The sequence below is a fragment of the Macrotis lagotis genome, chromosome 1, assembly GCF_037893015.1.
Source record: "Macrotis lagotis isolate mMagLag1 chromosome 1, bilby.v1.9.chrom.fasta, whole genome shotgun sequence".
Taxonomy (NCBI): domain Eukaryota; kingdom Metazoa; phylum Chordata; class Mammalia; order Peramelemorphia; family Peramelidae; genus Macrotis; species Macrotis lagotis.
This window is the reverse complement of record NC_133658.1, coordinates 678438691-678451176: the sequence shown is the minus strand read 5'-3', so window position 1 is coordinate 678451176 and position 12486 is coordinate 678438691. Positions and strand designations below refer to the sequence as shown.

The window sequence follows — 12486 nt, the reverse complement described above, 5'->3', positions numbered from 1 at the left end:
ATATTACTACATTCTTTTTAGACATCATTCTCTTGAATTAGATCCATTTGGGATGTGAATTTATCACATATGTTTATCTTTAACCTACAGCAAAATTTAATTCCCAGCTATCAATAGACAAGTATTACAATTCTCACTGACATCAATGGTAAGATATTAGCATATCTCCTGAGAGTTGTAATATCCTTTCATTGACGTCAAAGCAAAGTTAAGATACTCATTTAACTGACATAATTTAAACAGTATACTAAATTAAAAATAGTTATATTTCAAGTTTATAGAACTGAACATATTAAAAGTAAGATAGAAAGCAATTTAGATAAGTCAGAGGCATTTATCTAAATGAAACTTCCTAAAGGAAATATTAGTTCTTAGTAATTTTTAATGATTCAATAACACCAGGCCTCTTGACTTCCCTTTTTCTATTAATAATACTATATGTCAATAATCTAGTTTTAAAATCAGGTATTTTTCTTTTCCTCAGCAACTATACTATACCAGTCATCACACAAGTTCTAATGCATTAAGGACTTTTTTTTTTAGAATTTAATAGTTCCTTGTCCTCTGATTACAGATATTTTGTTTGTATTCTTCTCCCACCCTTAAAACCTTCCTATTCTGTTTCCTTCACTTTCTTCCCTAAATTTCTAATGGGGGGGTGGTGTGTCCCACAGCTCCATCCTCTTCTTTCTCCTCCTACACTTGTTCCCTTGGTGGTCTATCCTTTCCCATGGGTACAATTATCAAATCCTCATAGAAGACTCTTAAATCTTTATATCCAATCCTTTTTTCCCTGAAATTCATATTTCTGTTTTCATCTACTGGCATCACATCTTTATTTGTATTTTAATTGTCACATAAAACTCAACATTTCCAAACTTGAATTCTTTTTCTTCTCCCCTAAAACCTCTTCTTCCTTCTTCTTTATTTAGTTTATATCATCTCCTAGTCAACTCAGACTTAAAAACTCAATTTGACCCATCCCTTTTCCTCCATATTCAAACATGTATTGCTTATTCCTTTCTCTCAACTCACTTTGCCAGCAGCCTAGTTCAAGTTCTCTTTCCTTCCCCTAGGTTATTATAATAGATTTTTAACTGATCGCCCAGTCTTCTATCTCTTTTCTCTGTCTATCGTCTATTTGTTTTCATTTTATTGTGTCTCCAATGCTTGACACAGTATCTGGCACGTGATACATACTTAATCAATGCTTGCTGACTGCTCTCTATCTTTCACACATCTGCCAAAATAATCTTTCTAAGTCACAAATATGTCCATGTCAGTTACAACTCAACCATCTTCAGTGGCTCCCTTTTGCCTAGTATAAAAATTCTAAATACTTAGTGTAAGCATTTAAGATCTTCCATAAGCTGTATCTAACTTTTTTTAGATTTTTTTATATTACTTTCCTTCATACACGCTACATGTAAGCCAAACTGTATTTATAACTATCCCCCAAATTTGAAACACTCTCCTCTCCTTCTTCTTATATAAACAAGCCATGTACCATATCTTAAATATACTTCTGCTTTATCCCTGCCTCTCAGAAGCTTTTTTGCTTTAATATTGAATATCAATGTTGTATTCAATACTAAATGTCACTTATGATGCTGAACTGTTCATTGATCTTATGTTTTAAAATAGTTCATGTCATGAAATGAATGTAACAATGAATATTTCTTACTGCCTTAAGTGATAACTAACTTTTCTTCCTTGTGTAGTGATATAGCAATGACTTAAACAGTCATATTTCTCATTACCTTAACAAATTCTAATCCATTTTGTATTTCAAAAGCACATTAATTTAAGAGTTTTCCAGGATTCATTTATTTTCATTAATCTGAATATTAAAGTGTACTACTTGACTTTAGGGGTTTATAATTGGGTAAATAATATCACAAAATTATACTTCTGTGAAGTAAAATGAGATAGGCTGAATTTTCTTGAAGACTATCTTTGTTCTCCTACAACCCAAATCCTCTGTGATGAATGTACTTGGGAGAATTGCCAGCTGGTCAAAGCAAATAGAGTGACTCAGGTTATATCAGTTTATTGTATAAAATACTTACAAACCTTTAAGTGCCATCATCATCATCATCTTCATTATTTTAAAAGAAAGAAAAAATGGTAAGAGAACAATTGTTAGAAAAAAATTTAAATGTGAGAATTATGAAAGTGCTGCATAAGAATTAAAAATAAATGCGATCTGGAAAATACTATTAAATCAATGCCATTTATCTTGAATTTTTAATTTAAGACCAATATAGAAACTAACAATCACTTTTTTATTTAGTTGAGAGAGTATGCAATATAAATGATGTTATTTAATGCATTTAAGCTAACTGCCTAGTCTTAAGTAAGTCAGGTCAATTTTTGATGGTCCACAGTTGCCTCATCTGTAAAACAAGAGAATTGATGTTGATGAGTTCAAAGATACTTTATATACATCTGTGATCTCAAATTCTAATCAGTGGACTTCAAAAGAGAAAAAAGAAATACCAAATTATGACAAGACAATACCATAATTTGTTCTATAATGACAATGTTTTAACATCAGAACCTAAATGAGAAGATGCAGTTGATCTTATAAGCAGCATCAGGTGTTTCCAGGTTTCTATATAGCCTAGAGGGATGTGCAAATTAACTGGGACAAAGTAAAATAATTAAATGTGTTGGTTTACACAACAAACCTTACAACTTATTGCATTCATTAAAACTTATAAAAATACATTATGTACATATTTTGGTATGGATACTTGTTTTACATAATTCAGTATTGAGTTCTCAAATTTTTGACATATTCATTAATTTATCATCATAAAAATCACACATTGCAGTAGAGATTAAATGTACCTTTGATGAATAATCCATTTTCCAAGCCCTGCCTTAATTACGAATCACAGGGTTTGAGTGGTTAGCCAATCCACAGGCCTATACATTTCTATCTTTCAGAATAATTTCTTAACTTTATTGTTTAATGTTTATTTAGTGCTTACTAAGTGTCATAACACAAGGTTCAGCACTGAGGATATAAATAGAAGCAAACAAGGCAGCCCCTACCTTCAAAAATCTTATACTTTAATGGGAGAAAACAACACAAAACGGCAAACCAAAAAAAAAAAATAGGAGAGAATGAAAACATACCCAGGCAGGAACAAGGTTTCTGATAAGGAGAAAGAAAAGTCTATTCTCTAGAAAGTAAAATTAGGGGTGAAAGGATCATAATTGAGACTTCTAGAGTTCCTGATAATTACTAGGATTTATATAAAGCTTTAAGATTTGAAAAGTGCTTTACATAGGATATCTGATAACAACCCTGTGAGGTAGATGTTATCATTATTAATGGCCCTGCTTTAAGATGGGAAAACTGAGACCAAGAGAGGATAAGTAGCTTGCACAATATCACACACCTAGTAAATGTCTTGAACAGGATTCTAATTTGGGTCTTCCCTACTCCAAGTCTACTACTCTCTTTTTTGTTTAACTGCTTAAATAGCTGCTGAATTATCTCCAAAAACTGATTAAATTGTGCTTTTCAAGAACTATAACTTTACATATCTCATTATAATCAAATGCATTTTTTTTCTTTTTTTTTCTTGTTTTTTCTTTTTTGTAAAGCAATGAGGTTAATTGACTTGCCCAAGGTCAGACAGCTAGGTAATTATTAAGTGTCTGAGGTCTAATTTGAACTCAGGGCCTCCTTCCTCCAAGGCTAGTGCTCTATCCACTGGGCCACCTAGCCACCTCCCAATCAAATGCATTTTTAAAATCTGCAGAATTAAAAACACAACAAAGAAATAAATGAAGCACAACATATAGTATGAAACCTTTTTAGTCAGCAAAGAAGGAACTAAATAAAGGTATGGAAACCAGATTAACCTTGTTTCATTTTATCAAGGTCATATGCTCTGATTAAGCCTAGTGTTGGGGGAAGCATATACTCATGAATTTTACTGTCACACTTTTTTTTAGGTTTTTGCAAGGCAAACAGGGTTAAGTGGCTTGCCCAAGGCCACACAGCTAGGTAATTAAAGTGTCTGAGACTGGATTTGAACCCAGTTACTCCTGACTCCTGACTTTATCCACTACACCACTACACCACCTAGCCAACCCACTGTCACACTTTTTAAGATCACAATTACAGCTTGTCCCAAGATTCCCACATAGACTGATCAGTGAGAGATGTCTTTTCTTGGTTGTTTTTTTTTCCTCACGCCATTGCCTCACATTTGAGGTTTAACTAAAAGTGTTATTGTGGATAGGAGGGAGGGGGAGAGAGAGAACTTAGTGATGGATATCAATTAAGGTGATAATCTAACCTTATTCTTATAGAAACAAGTATAGACTTAATGGATAGAACATTTCCAGATTAAATATGTAGGTCTACAGCAGTTTATCCTGATGAGTCATGATTGCTCAAGATGAAGGAGTAAACTGGAGCTTCAATGTATTATATGGAATGAAGATGAGGTGAAGAACAACCTATAGAGCAAAATACAAGAAAAAAATATTTTAAACTAAGCAAACTAAGACCTATTTTTCATACCTTTTTTCCCTCCTGGCTAATTTGTTCTTTGTGCTTTATGATTCCTTCCAAATTCCAGATAGGGACTTTTGTCAATAGTACTAAATCTAAATTAGTCCATTAAGAAATCCTTAGCAACTATGGCTACAAAAATGTACATAACTATTTTCATCACATGTCCAATCAATTTAATTAAAATTGTCGATTAGTTTAGTGGAAGAAAAAGAAATAAAGGAGAGGAGAAGAAACTGAGAGTGAAAAAAAGAGAAAAACGGAGTCAGCGTGGGGGTGGGAGGGAGAAAATAAAGAGAAGAGGGAGAGAGAGAAGGAAGGGGAAGTAAAAACAGGGAAGAAGAAAGAAAGGATAAAGGGGGAAGCATGAATAAATAGAATAAATAGGTGAACAGGGGAGGGAAGAAAGAGAAAATGAAAGGGAAGAAAGGACAAAAGGAGGGAGAAGAAGAGGAAATGAGTGAAAGAGACTATAAAATTGTCAATTGTCAACTCATAACATTTGAAGGCAGAAGAATGTATATAGTAGTGGCTTCTAGTTGGAAAATGCATGACAAAAGTCCTCTTAAATTTAGTTGCTGGCCAAATGCCAGTGAGTATACTATTATACAAATAGCTGTGGATCTGACGCCAAGACACCTCTTTCCAAAGGTGTTCAACAAGAATTATACAAGCCCTAGTGTTATGCAAGATATTTCATTGGCTCTTAAATAATATCCATGAATAAACCATTGCATTTTTAATGTTTTTGAAGGGAAGAAAAGAAAGAAATGATAGCTTAAGTAAAAAATCCATAGAAAGTAATTTAAATCTGTCATCAAAAAAACTAGTCTTTATTTTATTTTGACCCTCCCCAATTTATCAAACTGCTTTATTTCTAAATATCAGATAATGATCCATATATGCTTCAGATAATTGTTTCTAAGAATAAAAATTATTTTAGAAGCATATTAATTGCAAAGGTCATTAAACTATCCTGCTGTAAAAGGGTGTAAGTGTAGCGAACTGAGGATATTTTAAAATATATTGTGTCTTGATAGACATGATGGATAGATAGCTAGAAAGATTGATCAGACTATATTTTTTTGTTATTAAGAGATCAAAAAACTGTACCTTAAAATCTGGTGAAAATTTTTGGAACAGTAATGTTTCTTGTAGTTCATCATAAATTTTATTTTATTTTTAAATATTAGAAAATAATATATGTTCAAGTATAAATCTAATCCATGATGTAAATCAACTGGAACTGACAGAGGAAATTTTGGCTAAAATGAATTATGCACTACATCATATGCTTAAGTCAAGTTTTATCTCCAATCAAATGTTTATAGCCTAGTCATTAATGACAGAGAAAATGGGTCACTATCATTTTGTTTGATAATTTGCTCAGCTGGTTTTTGAAGCCACCAGCTCCTGCTGAAAATAACTCTTCAGAGCATTTCCAGATTAAACAAGTAGGTCTACAGCAGCTTATCCTGATGAGTAATGATTGCTCAAGATGAAGGAGTAAACTGGAGCTTCAAAGTATTATATGGAATGAAGATGAGGGGAAGAACAACCTTTACAGCAAAATAAAAGAAAAATAGTTTAAACTAAGCAAACCAAGCCCTGTTTTTCATACTTCCCCCCCCCTTCCTGGCTAATTTTCTCTTTTGTGCTTTATGATTTCTTCCAAATACCAGATAGGGACTTTTGTCAATAGTACTAACTCTAAGAATTGTACTTCTTCCCTTAAGTAAGGATGGCAATTCATAAATGAAAAGGGGAATGTAATTGAAAAGGTTTCTTGTGGCTTGGAAATGTCTTCCAAATATTCATTAAACATTTAAGCAAGTAAATTTGTAGAATATGTTCCTGACATTGGCACTGGTTCTGTGGTATTTCTCTCATCAGATGGAAGGACTGTGTGTTATGCAGAGTGCATTCAGTGCATTCATGCATAAACAATATCATTTTCATAAATTAAAACCTCCCCTGCAGAAGAACATCTGTGCCTGCGTTTGAATAAAAGATGGTGGCATGTGAGGTACCCCTTGACTGACTGAAAGAATCTTTCTTTTAAAATAAAGTGATATAATGCAAAAGGTAGGAAAACATTTGAATATTAAGTTCTTTCATTAAAATGATAGTAAATTCTGTAGAATAATTAACTGAGTTTTAAAATACATTATTAGACTACTTAAAATATTCTTCCCTAGTTTTTCTTATTCATGTTAGCAACAGTTATTATTAGTATTAAATATTAAGATTTTCCAAGAACATGTCAATTTTAAATTGCAAATGAAACTAAGCACTTGAAGGGAAATCTTTAAACCTATACATTTGCTTCATGATATTCCAGGTTGGAATGCTAACAATTTACAAAAATTGAATCAGTAACATGTATTTTAAGAAAGGAATACTGAGAGCAGTCTTAAATTAGGAAAAGAATCCCTTGATTCATACCTGACTAGTGTGATTCCTTTAAACTAAGACTAACTCACTTAGGTTAAATGTGGGGATAATTCAAATATACCCCACTCTTTTGATGAAGAATGTTAAAAAAAAAAAAAGAAGATGCAAAGAGAATTAAAATTGATTGGAAATTTTTTTTTTTAATTTTGAAATTGTCATTGATATTGTTACAGCTTGGCATAACTTCATTGATGATGTTATTAGGATAGCTAATTGTTTCTGTCCACTAGATTATTCACATTTTTCTGGAGCAGCTTGCTAAATGAGGTCAGCTTTCTGGAACCTCTAAATCACCAATGAGAAGGAGATTAAAGAAACATGCTTGGGAAAGGGGGTAACCATCCAATGTGGCATCCACTTCATAGTGGAAACAATGGAGCTACTAATGACAGTAATCAGAACACGGTAGTAGGGCCAGGACATTAGTGCCAAAATGTTATTCCCCAGAAACCTTTCCTGTCAGTCAATACATCTAGGAAAAAAGGGAAGTGCCAAGCTGCTTGGGAATGGACTTAGAAACTGGCAGATTCATCTGCGATAGTCTGCCATTGGATTTAGATTTCTGAATTCATAGGATGGGAAAACAGGAAAGTCAATACCTTATTGCTCTAAGGTAAATCATAGAATCAGTTTTCTTAAACATAGGTACTACTTGCCCTATTTGTTTATTTTCTACATTTTAACCACGAAGGTTTATGCTACTTTCTCCTGAAAACTTTTTATTTTAAAATAAAATACTACTCCTTTGCCAGTAGCAAATGCCCTAGGGAACAGAAGTGACCTGAAGTAATCTATGTTTTAAGAGAAGTAATTGAATCGTTTCAAGGGATTAACAATTGCAATTGCATTTATTTATTTATTTCTAGCTTCTAAAATTTCTTGCTAAAATGACCACCAATAAAAAGTATGAGCAAAAAAAAATGGAGTCTAGAACTTTTTCTAGTTCATTTTATTCTACAGATAATTAACGTTGCACTTTTCATGATCTGATCAAATAAAACAATAATCCCATAGGAATTGTTTACATTAAGGGAAAGAACACCTTTAAGAAGAAATGCAACAATTGATCAAACATTCAATACTATTTTATTGCAAATGATGAGTGTTTTCTAAAATCCCAATGTGCATTACACCATAATATACAGGATTACAAACAAAATTACAGTACAAATTGATTCCAGTTGAACCAGCATTACATTTCAGACAGCACTTATTCTGAACTGCATTGTACATGCAATAGCTATTGTTCTAATTATGGATTAAATGGTTCAAATTTGTTTTAAGCTACTGTACTAATTGACTACAATAGGTATAAAGTCCAACATTAACAACCTGATTCATTTTAGGCTCAGATTCATAAGATGAATATGTGACAAAACACGATTTGTGTGAGTATGTATAAAATCATGCATTTATATTGTCTGGAAACATCAATATCTTCAAATTCTCTGTAAAATCATGGAATGCAAAGCAGTATATGACTAAAAAAACAGTGCAAATTGTATGTGATAGTCAAGCAGCTTTTGATTTCAAAAAAAGGGTGTTGGCATTTGCTTAAAATATTTATATACAAGTTTGTGCAAGTAATGTGTTGAATTGATATGTTTTGATAGAAAATAAGTCTCTTGATTTTGAGTCAACTTGAGAGCTATGGGTCTGGTTTTTATCCTAGGGAAAAGACTTTAATGGGAAAGAAATTGCTCAAATTGTGCAATTTTTACAAATAGAGAGGAAAGAAGTGCTAAGGCAACATAATAACTTTCTAAGCACTTTTCTGCTGGTTTAAATTAGTTAAATTATTTTGTATAAATTAGATATAATTCTACTTTTCCAATATGTATAAAAATTGATGAAGCTGCATGGTTTTAAAATAGGAAATCCACATTATAAAAAGTCATTAAAAATTCTGTACAAAATCACAACAAAATAATTCAGCATGGGAAAGGTAACAAGTAGTAAAATGTTGGTTGAAAAATATATATTTATATATATTTTAATTGGCCCATTACTAGTTTAAAAATTGCATAGATCCTAATTATTGCTTGTGATTTTGTTATCTGATCAGATAGTTAATATGATCTGAATACAGCTACACCAAATTGACAGTGTAGTTTCTTTTTTCTCTACTTTTTCCTTTTATCTTTAAAATAGAGGAGCTATAGAAAATAATACATAAGATAAACAGGAACTTTGCACCCCTGTTTTTCCTAAAGGCAGTAACGACAATAAATACATATATCACTTGAAGCTTGGAATATTTGCACTTTGCAGCAGTGGTACCCAAAGGGCTGCCCTTTGTAAACAAGACAGTCACTGTAAGCACAGTTGATTCATTTTCCGTCTGATCATGAAATCGATGCGACTCTTCAAGGGTTAATCGTGAAAGATGGCATTGAGCTGGGCACTCATGACTCGCTCATGATGTGAATGGCTATCATAGGACATAATGTTGTCTATTGGGATCTCACAGCGGGGGGCAGCAGTGCCAGAGAAGATTGATCCATGGCCTTGGGCTCCTGCCAGGGTAGCTGCAGGATAGTGCATGGTAAAGGCATAATTTTTATCAAACTCGGTGGAGGGTTCATGTTTGAAAGAGAAGTTCCCATTGATGCTGAGTGGTGGGCTGAGGGGTCCGTCAAAGGAAGGGCTGGTGCAATCAGTGAGAGTACTTTCGAAAAAGGGCTCCAGGGCCGCCCCATAGGAGTGAGGCGGCGGCTTTACGTGGAAGATGTGGGAGCTGTCCATGGTCCCATAGGGCGGGCTGGGAAGCCCGGGAGATTGGTAGGAGTAAGGATGCACCGGAAAGGAAGCGCTGGCAGAAGGTAAATGGGGTGGCATGTCCTGGTTCTGCTCCGGCAGGAAAGTCCGAGGGTTGAGCTGTAGGCAGCCAGCTACCAGATTGGTGGTGGGCTGCGATAAGCCTTTGCAGAGGGTCTGTACAAAGGACACTAGGTCTGGGCTCTTTCCGGAGCGCAGTATCTCGGAAAGAGCCCAAATGTAGTTCTTGGCCAGACGCAGAGTTTCGATTTTGGACAGTTTCTGTGTCTTGGAGTAGCAGGGGACCACTTTGCGCAGATTGTCCAGCGCAGCGTTTAGCCCGTGCATGCGATTTCTCTCCCGAGCATTAGCCTTCATGCGCCTTAGCTTGAATCGCTCCATCCGGGCCTTAGTCATCTTCTTCTTTTTAGGACCACGTCGCTTGGGTTTTTGATCGTCGTCTTCCTCTTCCTCCTCCTCCTCTTCTTCCAAGTCTTCTTCTTCGTCCTCTTCCTCGTTTCTTAATGAGTCCTCCTCCGGGTTCATGGCTTCAAGATCGTCGTCCTTCTTGTCAGCCTCGTGCTCCTCATCCTGAGAACTAAGACACTCGTCTGTCCAACTCGGGGGACCCTGGGGCTGAGGCTCCCCCATTAGCCCGCTCTCACTGTACGATTTGGTCATTTTTCAGGTCCTACATTTGACAAGAGAGACCAAAAAGAAAGAGGGGGAAAGGAAAATACCAGATTCAAAGGAAAGAAATTCAACTCTCACCCCACCTCACAACTGTATTCTAAATGCTTGTATGAGGAAGAGACCAATTAGTCAGAGCGCTAACTTCCCAAGGGACTGGGCAAATTCAATGTGTTATATTGGCATGTGTAGGCTGTGTAAGTGTGAGTGTTAACAATGTTTATGTCTAAGAATATATGAATGTATGCGCTTCTGGTATAACTTAAGTGTGTTTATAGTGAGTAAATGTTTGGGTAATGTGATGAAAATAAATGTGTGATGATTAACTGCATATCCATTTGTAGCTATTTCGGATGTATCTGCATGTGTCAGAGTCCATAATATCTTTGCAAAGATTATGTATTGTATTTTAACGTAAATATTAATTCGATCTTCGCCGTTTCCTCTGTTAATAAAATGGTTTAAACTTAAAGCATCAATATTCAATATGCTGTCGTTTGAAATTGAATTTGCTTAGCTGAAAAAATTAATTATAAATTATTTATAAAACGGAAAAAGTTTACAAAATTAATTTTATTACCAACTAAAAATATTTGGAAACAACAATGACAAGTTTTTTTTCCTCTTAGCCCTACCCCCACCCTAAACTGAATCTTCAACCTTCTACAAAAGCTATCACATCTTCATAAGTGTTCAGGTCAAAGCAAAGAGCAGTTCTCTCGTGCCCGGGATCAGGTGCAGAAGGCTCCTCTCTAATAAACAGCCCATTGAAATGTTCGGTCATCCTTTCATGGGGGCTTTTCAAAGTTCTGCTCAAACCTTTCTCTTTAAAAGATTGAATAATTATAATCTTCCACCCCTCTACAATGATCAGCAATAGTAAAGTCGCTGCTTCCAATAAGGAAAATGAAAGGTTTCAAGTGCAACTGAATATAGAACTGGTCCGGCTGCTGTAACAGGTAGCAGCGATTGCAAGTCCAGTTCTCTTCTTTTCTCCTCTAACTCTTTCCCTGCAAAGCACCTCATAAACAACTTTACTTAACAAGTGCATTTGCAGAGCACGATTTAAAATCCTCTTCGGGTTTCTTTGCCAACTCAGAAAAAATAATTCCTTTCAAAACCTACCCCTTATGCTCGTTAAAATACATGAAAAATGGAAATACTGAAAACGAGCTAAGCAGCTATGTATGTAGTTATAAAGTTATTATTTTTATTTTAGGTCTCTGGAAGCACAGCATTATAATAATGTCAGAGTCTCTACCTGCCCCCAAAACTACACAAGACACAAAACTGTGCACGTAAACTGTACATGTTCTAAGTAAATACTTGCGTGCGTGTGTTATTTCTATAAAGACACAAGGAATATATGTGTTCTCTAATGCTGGCTTGGGGGTATGAAAAGAAAAGAATCATAATTACCTGCGTTAGTTAATGTGTCCTTTGCAGTGATCGTCTCATAACCCTGTTAGCTCCCGGGATTCTCTCCTGTGAGGGACTGAATTCTTGTTTCTGGGGGGCTGTGCCCTGGGCTCTCAGGTTATATAGCGGAGTTGGTGATGCTACGAGAGGAGGGTGGGGGAGGAGGAGACCCAGGGGCTGGTTTGTAACGCCCAGCGCCTGCGCACCTTCTGCCGGCAGCTTCCCTAAGCTCCCGCCCTCCTCTCACTACAACTCCGCTCCTCCACTCTCCCTTCCCTCCCCTGCGCCCCCTCCCCACCCCGCACTCTTCTTCTTCCTCCCCGGCATGCGCCATATGGTCTTCCCCGTCAAGCAAAGGGCCCGGGTGCCACGTGACCTGCCCATTTGTATTCCGTGGAGCGCTCCATTCTGGCCCCTTTGTGGCCAGAAGAAAGTGGCCCATCTGTCGCCAGTTAGAGACTCCGCGGACCTGTTTTTACCCGCAGGAGAGATTAACCCTTTCGACAGCAGAAGGCGAAGAAAAACCGAGGGGGGAGTTCCGGGGAGAGGAGTGATGAGGGCGGGGAATAAAGGCAATGAATCTTGTGCTTAGTGAGGGACAAGGTGCAAGTATAGAAGTGGGACAGTGG

General features: G+C 35.7%; 1 protein-coding gene across 1 annotated transcript; it reads right to left on the bottom strand.

Annotated features, from left to right (window-relative positions):
* Window positions 1–9364: 9364 nt before the first annotated feature.
* NEUROD1 (neuronal differentiation 1) lies at window positions 9365–10429 on the bottom strand. The gene has a single exon (XM_074236305.1). The coding sequence runs from the start codon at window positions 10427–10429 to the stop codon at window positions 9365–9367; it is 1065 nt and encodes a 354-aa protein (XP_074092406.1).
* Window positions 10430–12486: the final 2057 nt, after the last annotated feature.

Coding starts and splice junctions, on each gene's coding strand:
- NEUROD1 (XM_074236305.1), bottom strand. CDS start 10,429: ATGACCAAATCGTACAGTGAGAGCGGGCTAATGGGGGAGCCTCAGCCC.